The sequence below is a fragment of the Bufo bufo genome, chromosome 7 (assembly GCF_905171765.1).
Source record: "Bufo bufo chromosome 7, aBufBuf1.1, whole genome shotgun sequence".
Taxonomy (NCBI): Eukaryota; Metazoa; Chordata; class Amphibia; order Anura; family Bufonidae; genus Bufo; species Bufo bufo.
In genome coordinates, this window is record NC_053395.1 from 65,434,172 (window position 1) to 65,450,309 (window position 16,138).

Genomic DNA, 16,138 nt, shown 5'->3' on the forward strand with positions numbered 1-16,138 from the left:
TAAATTTTCATTAGCTTAAAAAATACAGCACATGTCAGTGAAAAACATAAGGATGTGAGACCTCTTTCTCTGGAAAGGTGTAAAAGAACAGGAGAGCAGGTGATCTGGTAGACAAAGAGAACAACAGTTTTTTGTTTATTTTTTCCATTGGGTTTCTGTTGCTTTTTGATGACAAGAAGAGTTTAGTTTGCCGAGCTATTCTTGCTGTTATTAGGATCTGTCTGATCCATCAGAGTTTTTATGACTTATTATCACAGCCTTCAATTTATACTTTTTGAATGTATTGATTAGTGTAATTGGCTGTGTCATTTGTGAGGTCAGACATGGACAAGAAGACCTGACTCACAACCGCCATTCTTGCTCATCCTAAGTGCTCATGCACACGACCAGATGTATTTTGCGGTCCGCAAAAAACACGAATGACATCAGTGTGCATTCGGTATTTTGCAGAACGGAACAGCTGGCCCCTAATAGAACAGTACTATCCTGATCTGTAATGCGGATAATAATAGGACCTACGGAAACTGAATGCGCACAGTAGCTTCCATTTTTTTTTTTACCGGACCCATTGAAATGAATGGTTCCGCATACGGTCTGCAAAAAAACAGAACGGACACGGAAAGAAAATACGTTGATGTGCATGAGCCCTAAAGGGACAATCATATTGGAACAGAAAAGGGCCTTCTCCAAACTGTTCACACAAAGTTGGAAGCATACCATTTTTGAAAATCTGTTGCATTTATTGGGTTGTCTCATGTCAGAAATCAGTGGCATATAGCTAGGATATGCCACCAATGTCAGATAGGAGCAGCTTCCACCTCATCTCCAGAATGGGTCCCCCAAAGTAAAGGAGAGTACACAGGAAGAGTGGCCAGCCTCCATTCATGGCGTGAGCCCATATCAGTGAATGGACAGCATGTTGCGCTCTCCTTCACTTTAGGGTTCCTGTTCTGGAGAAAGGAGTGGGACCTGCACTTATTTGACATCCTAGCAATATACCACCAATGTCTGAGATGGGTTTAACCCTTTAAGATTCCCCTTACTGGAATTAACGGGCCTACGCCAAACCTTAAAAATCAACCACATAGCATTATGCCTCCTTAACCAAGCTTTACAGCTGGCACAATGCGGTCAGACAGGTAACGTGCTCCTGGCGTTCACCAAACCCAGACTCGTCCATCAGCCTGCCTGATTCATCTCTCCACAGAAGACCTTTCCAATCCTTCAGAGTCCAGTGATGGTGCGTTTTTCACCACTCCACCGAACGCTTGGCATTGTGTTTGGTGATGTAAGGCTTGCATGTAGATGCTCGGCCATGGAGAGCCACGTCATTAAACTTCTGATACAGTTTTTGCGCTGATGTTAAAGCCAGAGGAGGTTTGGGCCTCATTTATCAAAACAGTTTTAACAGGAAAACCATTTTAGTTGCCCATAGCAACCAGTGCTCACCTTTCTTTTCTTAGTGTTCTGAAAAAACTGAAAGGTGAGCCCTGATTGGTTGCTATGGGCAACTAAAAGTTTTCCTGTTCAGTTTTGATAAATGAGGCCCATTCAATCACCAGAACGCTGCCAGCTTTTATGCACCTCAACAATACCGCTCTGTAACCTTATGTGGTCTCCACGTGGCTGTGGTTCACAAACGCTTCCACTTTGCAATAACACCATTCACAGCTGATAGTGGAGAATCTAGGGGGGGGGGAAGAAATTTCGCTAAGGCCTCTTTCACACGGCCGTTTTTTGCATTCCTGTATACGGAACCATTAATTTCAATGGTTCCGCAAAAAAAACGGAACACATACTGAAATGCATCCGTATCCGTTCTGTTTTTGCGGAACGATCTATTGAAAATTTTACGCCCAGCCCAATTTTTTTTCAATGTAATTACTGTATACGCCATACGGAAAAACGGACCGCAAAACACTGAAAAAGCCATACGGTAGTGTAAAAGAGGCCTTAGGGTGCTGGCACCCAGTCCAGTTCTGACATGCAGTTAGGATGCAGTTTTCAATGTAGCCAGTTTAGGAGCCTCGTTAACCCCTGGTTTTGTGGGAATGATTTAATTCATTTCAGCTAGCTACAATAAAAAACAGCATCCTAACTGCCTGTCAGAACTGCCATCACCCTGAGAGATAATGGAAAGATTAGCACCTGTTCTGTGTCTTTGACCCGCACCTGGTTTTGGCTCACAACTCACTGAAGTGTGAACTAGGCCTGACTATGTGAATAGGGCCTAATGCACATGGCCGTAGCAAGTTTTCCAGTACGCAAATTGCAGAACAGAACATCCTGGACTCTGTTAAAACGGTCTATTCTTGTCCGCAAAACACAAGAATAGGACATTTTTTGCAGCCCCATTGAAATGAACGGGTCCGCATTTTATGCAACTAGGCATGCAATTTAGACAAACTAAGACTGAATGAAGCATCACAGGGATCTATCATGCTGTTAGCTTGGGTTATAAAAACGCATTTGGTCTGTAATATGGGCATTAAAGTGCATCCACATTAGGGATATCTGAATAAGGCCATAGATGTGTTCAAAGAAAAGAGGATGGGTTCAATAGATGACCGCCTATCCCATTAAGGGCTCATGCAAATTGTCACATGACTAACAGGATACAACTACATTGCGACATGTGTTGCGCGACATTTTTCACACGACCAGTCGCTCAAAAATCCAACTTAGATGGATTTTTTGCCACTGTTGTGTTGCAGCATATTGCAATGTGACACCATTGTCTCTCATTTAAAAAAATGCTGTGCGACTTTTCGCCGTGTAGCCCTAGCCTAAGACGTTTGCTAATCTGTGGCCTTCTTAACCCCTTCCAGTATGGCCGATACAGACCACAATGTCAGTGGATCACTTCTCGAACGGCCAGGAGTTTTCAGCCATAGTAGATGGTGTTTCTACACTAGTCTGTCTCCTTGGAATACAGGAGGAGTAGCAGCCAGTATACAGCAGGGCTCATTCACAGCTCTATACATATCTCAAGTTGCTCATACACATTAAACATTTGCAGACAATCTAATGGGCTTCGACGCCTGCGTTAACCCCTTAGTGACTAGCCTGTTTTGCGCTTTAATGACCAAGCGATTTTTTTCACTTTATTGTCACATTCCAAGAACTGCAACTTTTTGGGTACTTTCACACTAGCGTTATTCTTTTCCAGCATTGAGTTCCATCCTAGGGGCTTAATACCGGAAAAGAACTGATCAGTTTTATCCCCATGCATTCTGAATGGAGAGCAATCCGTTCAGGATGTCTTCAGTCCAGTCTTTTTGACTGATCAGGACAGAGATAAAACCACAGCATGCTACGGTTTTATCTCCATCCAAAATTCCGGAACACTTGATATGCATTAATGCTGGATCCGGCCCCGTGTTCCGGCAAAACGGATCCGGTATTGCAGTCTCAGACCGCAAAAAATGTGTACAAAATATAAAACGCCGGATCTGTTTTGCCGGATGACACCGGAAAGACGGATACAGCATTTCAATGCATTTGTCATACAGATAAGGATCCTGATCCGTCTGACAAATGCCATCAGTTTGCATACGTTTTGACAGATCCTCTGCAGCAAGTGTGAAAGTAGCCTTAATTTTACAGTACAAATTGTAGTTTTTAATGGCACCCTTTTGGAGCACACATAACTTACTGATTAACTTTCATTAATCTGAGGGGGATGAGGAAAAAAAAACAGCAATACCACCATTGTGTTTTATGGTATAAATTTTGAGCCATTCATTTTTAGTCAAATAACTTTATTCTGTAGGTCAGTAAAATTGCAGTTAAAATTATATATATATATATATAATTACGTTTTACTAGTTTAGCACAATAAACGCAGTTTCATTTTTTTTCCCCATGGAGCCATGTGAGGGCATGATTTTTGCAGGGTGACTTCGTTTTCATTGGTACATAACACTTTTTGATTGCTTTTTATTTAGTTTTTCTGTGGCAAATAAGCAAAACTGTGTTCACCGTATGGCAAGTTACATGAGAATTGTATTGTGTGAGTCATTACAGAAGCGGCAATATGTGAAGAGGATTTATTGTAGAAATTTTTTCAATAAAACAAACTTTTCTTGAACTTGGAATGTTATTTAATACATTTTTTAACTATTTACTAGTTCCACAAGGGGACTTTAATGTATCTTTTGATTGCTTATATAATACATTGCATATGCAATACAATGTATTATTCTGTCAGTGCTATACCGACATTCACATGAGAGGCGCCACCTGCTACAAATACACTGAAGGCAGGCCTGCACCTTCATTAGGCCCTAGGGCTCCCATGCCAATATGTGAGCAGTCCATATTTTCATTCGTGGGGGGGTGCCGATGGCATAGAGTCAGCACCCTCTGGGTGGTTGCTAATATAAACGGGCCAGATCGGTGCTTTTGCTAGTCCATTACTGCAGGAGCCCAACTCTCAACGGAGAGCCAAGCCTGTGCAGTACTTAGACCTGGCGCTCATAAAAAGGCTGTCCAAGTCTAAAGGCCCCTTAAGTGACCGCCTTAAAAATGCATATTGCTGGTCAATAAGGGGTTAAATAAGTTGTTTTCAGAAGCGTTTTGGCCAACAGCTATCATATGTGCATAATACATCTTCCCCTATGTGTATCAATTGCATACAACTATCAAGATCTCTACAGGTCAAACTGCCATGACATTGTCCTGTTTAACACACATTGCTCCGTTTAGTCGATCAGCCCCATAGACCTACATCTACTGCAGCTCCATTCAGGCTTCTTCATGTTGCATTTCTGTAGTGAGGAACAGAAGGCTTTGGACCCCCAATGTGGTACTCAATAGGGTCTCCACTGCAGCAATCATTGTGAGAATGGACAAACCTATCCTCCTGTTTTCTATGTAAACTGGCAAATGTAATAAATCAATTAATCTCTAACCATAAGTTTCTCATCTGCGAGAACAAAACTAGGATAGGACGGTGTTCAGGCTCTTGATGTAGCCATAAAGGTTTTCATTTATTGGCAGCATGCACAGATCTTAAAAGGGAAGTTATTATCTCCAACCCCACCCCTCAATTTTTATGGGGAATGGGCGATTTGATATATATTTTTTACATATTTGGTGATGTCAATATCTATATAAAAAAACTAACAAAATTCTGCAGTTTTCGCACTGGTCACTAAGCCTAATAATAGGTGCCACTTGATCTGCACAAGTCACTATTCAGCAGTCACTTCAATGTCTTTAACCCTTAGGATCATGGCATCTAAAAAGGTTTTAATGACAACAATCAGCATTATTGAAACAGCAAAGACCTGCCCGCTGGACGCAGGAGCAGGCAGCATGTTTGCGCTTCGCTCCAGGGAACAGCTTAAAGGCAGGATTACAATGAAAGATAACACCTATCTACAACACAGGCTTTACCATTCACAATAGGTGATGTCACAGATTATCTATTCTTTCCTTTGTAGAATGCCTAGAAAACTCTCCCATAGAAGTCAATGAGTCGAGTCAACTGTGTCTATGGCCCATGGTGGCTGCTGTAAAGCATACGTCCAAATGCTGCAAGATGGCAGTTATGATAATTAGGCTACTTTCACACTGGCCTTTCTGGGTCCGCTTGTGAGATCTGTTTCAAGGCTCTCACAAGCGGCCCAAAACGCATCAGTTTAGCTCCAATGCATTCTGAATGGATAAGGATCCGCTCAGAATGCATCAGTTTGCCTCCGTTCAGTCTCCATTCCGCTTTGGAGGCTGACACCAAAACGCTGCTTGCAGCGTTTTGATGTCCGTCTGATGAAACTGAGCCAAACGGATCCGTCCTGACTTACAATGTAAGTCAATGGGGACGGATCAGTTTTTACTGACACAATGTGGTGCAATTAAAAACGGATCCGCCTCCCATTGACTTTCATTGTAAGTCAAAACGGATCAGTTTGCATTATCATGAACAAAAAAACAAAACATATTATTTTTTTCATGGTAATGCAAACTGATCCGTTCTGAACGGATACAAGCGTTTGCATTATAGGTGCGGATCAGTCTGTGCAGATACCAGGTCGGATCCGCACCTAAACGCGGGTGTGAAAGTAGCCTTATCAGGAACAAAAATCTACAATCAGAAAATAAAACAATTAGATTAAAAAAAAAGATGCGTGTCACCATCTGATTTCCAGTGGCAGAACAATATTTTAGGTGATGCATTCCCTTTAATTCATCTTTGCTCCAATTACATTTTAATTTCATCTTTTCATTTTATTTTAATTTATTTACAATGACAAATGGACATAACCCAAGACTGCCAGAGACGGGCATGATGAAACGTAAAAATCACAAAGAAACTGTACAGAACACCCGATTAGAAGACATCACCCAATGTGGCATCATTGTGTCCTGTTGAAGGCGCCCGGACTGCGGGCAGGACTAAGTGCCAATGGAAGGCCTCATGCACACGACCGTATGTATTTTGCGGTCTGCAAAAAAAATACGGATGATGTCCGTGTGCATTCCGCATTTTGCGGAACGTAACAGCTGCCCCTAATAGAACAGTACTATCCTTCTCCGTAATGCGGACAATAATAGGACATGTTCTATTTTTTTGCGGAACGGAAATAGACATATGGAAACGGAATGCACACGGAGTACCTTCAGTTTTTTTGGTGGACCCATTAAAATGAATGGGTCCACAAAAAAAACCCAAAAACCACGGAATGGACACTGAAAGAAAATGCGTTCGTGTGCATGAGGCCTAAGGAATATGGATAATCCAGCACCAAAACAGCTAAAATCCAAACAACTCAATTTTCTTCATGGTAAATGAACTGGCATTATACAGCTTATGCGTTTCAAGCCTTGCGATTCTTACTGACAGCTGGACACTGACTTTTAAACCATTAACCAGAGTTATCACATTCATATATACATATGTATACAAATGGTTTTAATTCAAATCAGTATGGTTGAATGTGATGCACTGGAATTCAGTGACTGGTTGGCATAGGATTTTTATTGTGTGTTTATCGAGCTATGACAGGGATGGGCAATCTGCGGCTCTCCAGCTGTTGTAAAACTACAGATCCCATCATGCCCTGCTGTAGGCAGACTGGGCACACTGGGAGTTGTAGTTTTACAACAGCTGGAGAGCCGCAGTTTGCCCACCCCTGAGCTATGAGTAAGAATTGCAATGCTTGAAACGCGCAAGAGGTATAAACACAATTTCATCTTTTAATACAAGGAAATAAAGAGTCATATGGATTTGAGCAACTTGTTACCGGATTATCTGTATTCCTTTGTTGTGAAATGCATCAATCATATCTACCTCTTAAAAGTAGGAAAAAAAAAGGAGCACCACGCAACTACAAAACCACCACACGATAAGCGCAATTGTGCTATGCTGCTGCAGTTAAAATTGCCACAACAACCCGTGTCCTCTTCTGAAGCCAGTGGATGGATCACCAAACCATATTTAATGCCTCAGTTAATCTCCTGATTAGCAGTAATGTAAAGAAATCCTTGCTTTAGGAAATGGAAGGAAATGCTATTAAATTCTAAATTAAAGAAAATTCACACAGAAAAAAAAAAAAGGTCCCAAGTAGATTGCCAGCTTTAAGCTCTACATAAAATCATGTAAAATCCCACCTCTGGAACTGCACTGATCAAGTGCTAGAAGGGGGCAAAAATGAAACCTAAATTAAACTATGGAGCTCAACATATTTTATATATTTCCAAAACTAACAAGGTTTGGGATAAACGTTAAGGCATAATCAAGCTATATTTTTAAAGGAGATATCCAGGATTAGAAAAAACAGATCTGCTTTTTTTATAGAATAGTTTCACATCTGCGGCAGCAATTCCGGTAGGCTGTTTCGGCATCAAACAGCCTGTGGAATTGTCTGGATCCAGCCCTGCTGGATGCAACGGGAATCTCCGCGGGGCCCATTAACTATATCGGGGTCTAACAGAGATCCGGCAAAAATGCCAACAAGTGGCTGAACACAAACCGCTGCGGTTTGTGTCTGGCCGATTCCCGGCATTCTCTGCAGGAACTGGCGGCTGGATCACTCTGCCACAGATGTGAAAGTAGCCTTAAAGGGGTATCCCCATCTTAGACAATGGGGGCATATCGCTAGGATATGCCCCCATTGTCTGATAGGTGCGGGTCCCACCTCTGGAACCCGCACCTACAAGGAGAACGGAGCCGGGGAGAGTTGTGGCTGGAGGACCCTGGGTTTCCTAGGGTCCGTCGACCACCAGGCGCGGCCACCGCTCCCATTCATTTCTATGGGGCCGACGGAAATAGCCGAGCCAGCGCTCGGCTATTTTCGGCGGCTCCATAGAAATGAATGGAGGGCGGCTGCTCATGCGCCCTCCTCAAGTTTCTCCGCTCCGTTCTCCTTGTAGGGGCAGGTCCCAGAGGTGGGACCCGCACCTATCAGACAATGGGGGCATATCCTAGCGATATGCCCCCATTGTCTAAGATGTGATAACCCCTTTAACCCTATAAAAAGCACTACTTGGGTAACTGAATCTCATCTACATTTAAATGAATGGGACTGAGATGCAATATCTCATACAGTCCATGGACATGAGCGGTGCTGTTTCTAGGGGAAATAAAGGATTTTTATTTCTTTTTTATCTTGGACAATTCCTTTAAAAGGGAATGTGTCATCAGCAAATGACCTTTTTAAAACCTGTTTTAATGTTAATCATATATATATATATATTTTTTTTTTTTTTTTTTTACATTTACATGTCCCCATATTTTAAAAAAACTATGAAAATCCTGCCGTTTTCACTCTGGTCACTAGGCCTGTCTTGAGAGCAGGCACCGTGGGCCATAAACACAATGGACAGGAGGTGACCCCAATGGCTTCTATGGGAGAGTTTTCTTGGCATGATCTGTGACCTGTGTAGATGTCAGGAAGGAGCTGATCAGCTGTGATATCTCCTATTGTGAAAGGTGGACTGTGTGTTACCTATGTAAAGGTGTTACTTGTCATTGTAATTCTGCCTGCGATAACGAGATACAGAACAGGAATCATGACCAGTGCGAAAATTGAAGGATTATATACCTTTTTTTAAATATAGATAACATGGAAAATAAAAATTCTTAAAAAAATCTCCTTAACATAATATGTGACTTCTGATGATGACACATTCACTTTAACTGGCTCAAGGTTTTAATAGCGCACGGTTTGGAGAAAAACACATTGATGGCTTCTCCTTCTAACAGATCACTAGTGTGTGATCGGTGGTTGCCTCCGATACTCCCATCAATCAGAAGAAGGAGGTTGTAACACTATGGCGCACCAGACCCGAAGGCTACCAGCACATGTTGCAGATTATGCTCTTTATTGTGGGGGAAAACTGCAGTGTAACACAGCACCAGCAAACTGAATGAAATTTGACAAATCTCATGTGACTGTCATTTTATCTGGGCAGGTTTTGAAATCCACAGCATGTCTATTGTTTGTGCGGATTTCACCCTTTGTAATGCAAAGGGTGAGATCTGCGTCAAAAACAGCAAGTAACAAATGCGGAAAACCTGCAAAGAAATTTTTAAGGAACCTGTTTCTAAACCCGCACCCATGTGCAGGTACCCTAAAGGGATTTTCCAGGGATTTTATAATATATATATATATATTATTGACTACCTATCTTTTGGATAAGTCATTAATAACAGATGATGAGCATGGCTCCAACCTCCGATCAGTTGTTTGCAGGAGATTGTGCGCAGGTACAAGGCGCTAGAATTACTCTCTTTCATCTTGTTCTGACACCAGAGCTGCTCGACCCAGCAGATTAGGAGGGGGTGCCAGGAGTCACATTCCTGCCGATCTGTTATGGAGGACAAATCCTAAAAGGACTTATCAACAAATAAGTCCTGGAACATCCCTTTAAGGTTTTTCCAGGCACAGTGGCTTATTTGTATGTGCGGCTGTGCCTGGTTCTGTAGCTCAGCCCCATTTGAGAGCATGGGGCTGAGATGATGTAACAGTCTCAGACACACAGACGGATAGGATAAAAAGATATCTGTGGATTGATGAAATTATTATAAAATCATTCAATACAAACAGAAGAGAAAGAAATACAGCCCTGTAACTGGGCATATGCCTGTACAGCTCAAACATAGCAGTAAAACAACAACTACATAACCAAAACCAGGTTTAAAATAGAATAACCCTAAGAGAAAACAACTTGGCACGACTCAATATGAGTGAAAACAATTCATGTACTTTGATAATAGAAGTAAAACATAGACAAGCTATGAATCCTTAAGGGAGTTTTTGAGGCTTTAACGTAGTGGACTGTATATCACACAGTGGTCCAAAGCGTCCGCCGGCATCTTTGGCTCTCATGGCAAACGAATATGTGGTGTCCTCAACAAACTGCGTGAGCGTACAGGCCATCGGTAATGGTAAAGCCTTGATTTCGCCTATCTTTTTCCACAGTTTTTTGGGGTTGTTTGGATCCCCCTGGTGTACGTAAAGGCAATAGGATTTAGCAGGAGCGCATCTGGGATCCACAGTGGCGACATTCCATGACAGGGCAATGCCCTTAGGGTTTTGGACTTGAGCAAGTCTCAGCTGTGGCTTTTGTGGAGGCTTTGCAGGATCAGTTTTTTGTTTGACCACTGACTCCTGTAGATTCTGAAGAAACGAAAACATAAGTTACCACATTGTTAAGGGGAATGTCACCTCTGGCAAGCCCTATAGCAGTGATGGCGAACCTTTTAGAGACCGAGTGCCCATATCGCAACCCCAAAACCCCCTTATTTATCGCAAAGTGCCAACGTGGCAAGTTAACCTGAATCCTACAGTCCAATATAGTATATCTTCCATGTACTTTATCATGTAGTAGCTATAATAGCCGACCTACATTCAGTGCGCTGCCTGTGCTGTTCATGGTGCGTCCTGCGCTGATGAATGGCAGGAGAGGTCTAAGGCATATTGGTACACAGACTTTTTCCAGGGTGCGGGTGCCCACAGAGAGGGCTCCAAGTGCCGCCTCTGGCACCCGTGCCATAGGTTCGCCACCACTGCCCTATAGTGTGAGATAATACATGATCCTGACTCCACGTCAGTAATTTGTATGTCGATACACATGCACAAACCGGCCTGGGAATGCCTAGAGAGTCCTCTCCATTATGTGCACATACACAGGAGTCCTAAAAGCATTCCATGGCTGTTCTGCGTGCACACTGCAGGGGAATGGGGTGTATATAGACATGCGAATCTTACTGAGTAAGAGGCACGTGTTCTGTACATTGTATTACTGTACATATTTAGGTGAAAGAGTCCCTTTTAAAGGGAGTCTGTCACCAACCTGACCGGTTTTAAACCGATCACATAGTTCAGTGGGACACAAAGACATGACACAGATGTTACCTTTGTTTCGTTTTTCAGATCATCCAAATCGCCCAAAAAGTTGTTTTTATGATATGCTAATGAGCCGTCGCAAGTGCCCAGGGGCGGAGAGTTTGCTGAAAGTGCCCAAGTTCCCCCGCCTCACTCGCGCCTAACTCCACCCCTCAGTAAACTCCGGCCAGCCCTGTGGCTCTGTGACATCATATATCCCTATAGGCCGTTCGCGCATCGCTGCCGGGCCCGGGCATGCGCAGTGTACTGCCCACAGTGGGAAGAGGCACAGAGATATGCAGTGCGCATGCGCCAGTCACTGGCGTAAAATCGGCGCATGCGCACTGCATATCTCTGTGCCTCTGCGATGCACGAACGGGAAATATGTCACAGAGCCACAGGGCTGGCCTGAGCTTACGGAGGGGCGGAGTTAGGCGCGAGTGAGGCGGGGGAACTTGGGCACTTTCAGCAAACTCTCCGCCCCTGGGCACTTCATGCCAATGTTACTGATATAACAATGGCGAGTAGGGATGAGCTAACTTGTGTTTCAAGTTCGGCGTACAAGGTTATCTAAGAATTCCATTATGGATTTCTTTACCATGGACCAGAACAATACAACAGAATGGAAATGGTATAATGGCCCATAATGGAATGGTCACAGTGGTGTAACATTTTGAAGAGAAAAGTCACATTTTTTGCTGATTTCACACGTGCGTTGGAGGCTCTGCTAGGAGATGGAATCTGTCACATTTGGCGATAAAAACAGCTTTTTTTAGGGAGACATGACAGGCTCTTCAGCAGAACCAATCACAAGTCAAAGGGATACCTTGTGTGTCGGATCAGATACTGCGCCATTATAAATGGAATCACAAAGCAGATGTGAACAAAGCCTTAGTATGGCTGCAAAATCTACTGCACTTCTGAAATCTGACTTCTGTTTCAGTAAGTGCCTCATTCATGGTCTGTCTGATACTGCAGCTCCACATTATTTAGGCTAGGGCTACACGGCGACTTGTGTTGCGTGACATTTCATGTAATGTAGGTCTATGGTGTTACAATGCAATATGGATGGATTAGCAGGCCATATGTACATGCACTTGTATTACTGACCAGTGGTGTTAACTGTAGTCTTGGTAAGCAGTGGATCTCTTACCTCTGACGGAGGAGATTTGGGGGTGGCCGTTTTTTCTTCATTCACATCATAACTCGAAGAGGCTTCATTATGATTTCTCAACGCGAGGTCATTCTCGACAGTGCATTTATCAAAGACATTTTCGACTCCAACATTCCCTTCAGACAATGGTGCAGATGCAGAATGATCCGTTACCACCTGTTGATCTAAAAAAATAAAAATTAAAAAAACTTTTCATACATTTCAATAAATTTTGGAAAAAAACACTCAAAATCTTTACACATTTACTCTAGATATATACCACACTGAAAAGAGTAAATACACATCCCATGGGTTTAAAAATTTGTGGTCTTTATTCAAAATAATCACAAAACATAATCTAAATAGAATTACACATATGACTAATAAGCATATAGTGAATATGTCCAATTTATACCACCACCTATACTTTGTATGTGAACCGCTCTAAAAGTAAAGAGTCTATGGGACAATGCTAGTACCACTCCTCCTGAGGACGCAGAACGGCGAAACGTACGTCGAGGAGATAACATCCACCTATCCTGACTCTTTCTGGTACGATCTTTACTTCGTCTCTGGTTACTTTTTCGGATATTTGTATTCAACTCTATTATCTTTGATGCTGCATTGACTCGGCACTGAGCGATATTAGAGGGTGGTTTCCCCCTTCCGGCTCGGTACATATTCAGTCCACAGCACCCCCTTTTCCTGGTACTAGCATTGTCCCATAGACTCTTTACTTTTAGAGCGGTTCACATACAAAGTATAGGTGGTGTTATAAATTGGACATATTCACTATATGCTTATTAGTCATTATGTGTAATTATATTTAGATTATGTTTTGTGATTATTTTGAGTAAAGACTACAAATTTTTAAACCCATGGGACGTGTATTTACTCTTTTCAGTGTGGTATATATTTAATCAATCGACTATCCCAGTGACAGTAATTGTTACATTTGACCTATTGGTGATTAACATTTACTCTAGAGTGGCACTCGTCCAGTATCCGGTATTGCAGCCAAGCACTAAGAACTGGCACTTGGTGTCACCCTCATTCTGGACATCACACAATAGTCACTGCATATAGAAGGTGACCTTAACGACCAAAATGTTCTACTGTCATTCTCCCAACGCCAAGCTAAATATGGAATTTCCCAAACTCCACTTTTCAGTTGTTTATTTTTACACAGATGTCTCACGCATCACAAAGTCACCAATCCCTTTTGGGCACAAATACAGCCATTTTTACCTTCTCGATCATATGAAGTCTCGGAGTAGGGCTGCAGCTATCTATTTTAGTAATCAAGTATTCTACTGATTAATCCAACGTTTAAATCGAGCACTCTAATAAGAAAAGCCCCAATTAAAAGAAGGTTTTCCTTTATAAAAACGAATCAGCCATCATCAGCCCCCTCCAGTGTCATCAGTCCCCAGCACCAGTGAAATCAAATCCTGCTAGGGGCGCCGCTGACACGCCACAGCTCTTCCAGCCACTTCGTCACGCTCTGCACCGTCCTCCTGATGTCATAGTGTGCGCTTACGTGCACTACATTCTGACGATGTATATATATATATATATATGTCAGGATACAGTGTGGTGCCGGCTGGCAGGAGGCCACGGAGCGTTGAGTAATAGCAAGTGCTTCATTCACTCCATAGTCACATGGCACAAAGGAATCCTCAATGCCAAAAATTTGCATAGAGGTTAAATTTTTTTGTGTCAAGTTACTCGATTTAATCGAGTAATCATGTCAGCCCTATCTCAGGGTCTTATGTTCAACCCTTACATTCACCTTCTGTCAACTACAGTCAACTCAGATCCCCTCCCAACTGAATCCAAATGGAAATCATTCATATCCAGAATTCAAACTGATAACTGGGTGGAGGTCATGGAGTTAGATTTATACATAAGCCCCTCAGCTAACAAGATGACCCAGTGATTTATTATAGGTCAGTCCTATTTAACCCCCTGTAAGTTGTTCTCCATTGGTAGGCTGCTCTCAGACAACCGCTTACACTGTAGATCCTTTGGAGCAGATTTTTTGACTCTAACCTGGTCCCGACATAAAAGCTTTCTACTCTAAGGTACTGTCCCTATTATACACTGCTCAAAAAAAATAAAGGGAACACAAAAATAACACATCCTAGATCTGAATTAATTAAATATTCTTCTGAAATACTTTGTTCTTTACATAGTTGAATGTGCTGACAACAAAATCACAAAAATAAAAAAATGGAAATCAAATTTTTTAACCCATGGAGGTCTGGATTTGGAGTCACACTCAAAATTAAAGTGGAAAAACACACTACAGGCTGATCCAACTTTGATGTAATGTCCTTCAAACAAGTCAAAATGAGGATCAGTAGTGTGTGGCCTCCACGTGCCTGTATGACCTCCTTACAACGCCTGTGCATGCTCCTGATGAGGTGGCGGACGGTCTCCTGAGGGATCTCCTCCCAGACCTGGACTAAAGCATCTGCCAACTCCTGGACAGTCTGTGGTGCAACGTGATGTTGGTGGATAGAGCGAGACATGATGTCCCAGATGTGCTCAATTGGATTCAGGTCTCGGGAACGGGCGGGCCAGTCCATAGCATCAATGCCTTCGTCTTGCAGGAACTGCTGACACACTCCAGCCACATGAGGTCTAGCATTGTCTTGCATTAAGAGGAACCCAGGGCCAACCGCACCAGCATATGGTCTCACAAGGGGTCTGAGGATCTCATCTCGGTACCTAATGGCAGTCAGGCTACCTCTGGCGAGCACATGGAGGGCTGTGCGGCCCTCCAAAGAAATGCCACCCCACACCATTACTGACCCAATGCCAAACCGGTCATGCTGGAGGATGTTGCAGGCAGCAGAACGTTCTCCACGGCGTCTCCAGACTCTGTCACATGTGCTCAGTGTGAACCTGCTTTCATCTGTGAAGAGCACAGGGCACCAGTGGCGAATTTGCCAATCTTGGTGTTCTCTGGCAAATGCCAAATGTCCTGCACGGTGTTGGGCTGTAAGCACAACCCCCACCTGTGGACATCGGGCCCTCATATCACCCTCATGGAGTCTGTTTCTGACCGTTTGAGCAGACACATGCACATTTGTGGCCTGCTGGAGGTCATTTTGCAGGGCTCTGGCAGTGCTCCTCCTGTTCCTCCTTGCACAAAGGCGGAGGTAGCGGTCCTGCTGCTGGGTTGTTGCCCTCCTACGGCCTCCTCCACGTCTCCTGATGTACTGGCCTGTCTCCTGGTAGCGCCTCCATGCTCTGGACACTACGCTGACAGACACAGCAAACCTTCTTGCCACAGCTCGCATTGATGTGCCATCCTGGATAAGCTGCACTACCTGAGCCACTTGTGTGGGTTGTAGACTCCCGTCTCATGCTACCACTAGAGTGAAAGCACCGCCAGCATTCAAAAGTGACCAAAACATCAGCCAGGAAGCATATGAACTGAGAAGTGGTCTGTGTTCACCAGCTGCAGAACCACTCCTTTATTGGGGGTGTCTTGCTAATTGCCTATAATTTCCACCTGTTGTCTATTCCATTTGCACAACAGCATGTGAAATTGATTGTCACTCAGTGTTGCTTCCTAAGTGGACAGTTTGATTTCACAGAAGTGTGATTAACTTGGAGTTACATTGTGTTGTTTAAGTGTTCC

General features: G+C 43.2%; 1 protein-coding gene and 1 long non-coding RNA gene across 2 annotated transcripts in view; one reads left to right on the top strand and one right to left on the bottom strand.

The window, feature by feature from the left end:
* The window catches only part of LOC121007476, a 158,949-nt gene extending 150,901 nt beyond the window's left edge, over positions 1-8,048 (top strand). The window contains exon 4 of the long non-coding RNA XR_005780423.1: positions 7,940-8,048. This is a non-coding gene — a long non-coding RNA (uncharacterized LOC121007476). The remainder of the gene's footprint in view (positions 1-7,939) is intronic.
* Positions 8,049-8,447: 399 nt separating this feature from the next.
* The window catches only part of ATF7IP2 (activating transcription factor 7 interacting protein 2), an 88,286-nt gene continuing 80,595 nt past the window's right edge, over positions 8,448-16,138 (bottom strand). The window contains exons 11-12 of the mRNA XM_040439412.1: positions 12,487-12,671; positions 8,448-10,625 (exon numbers count right to left, since the gene is read on the bottom strand). Coding sequence (XP_040295346.1) covers positions 10,251-10,625; positions 12,487-12,671 — 560 coding nt within the window. The 3' untranslated portion in view covers positions 8,448-10,250. The remainder of the gene's footprint in view (positions 10,626-12,486; positions 12,672-16,138) is intronic.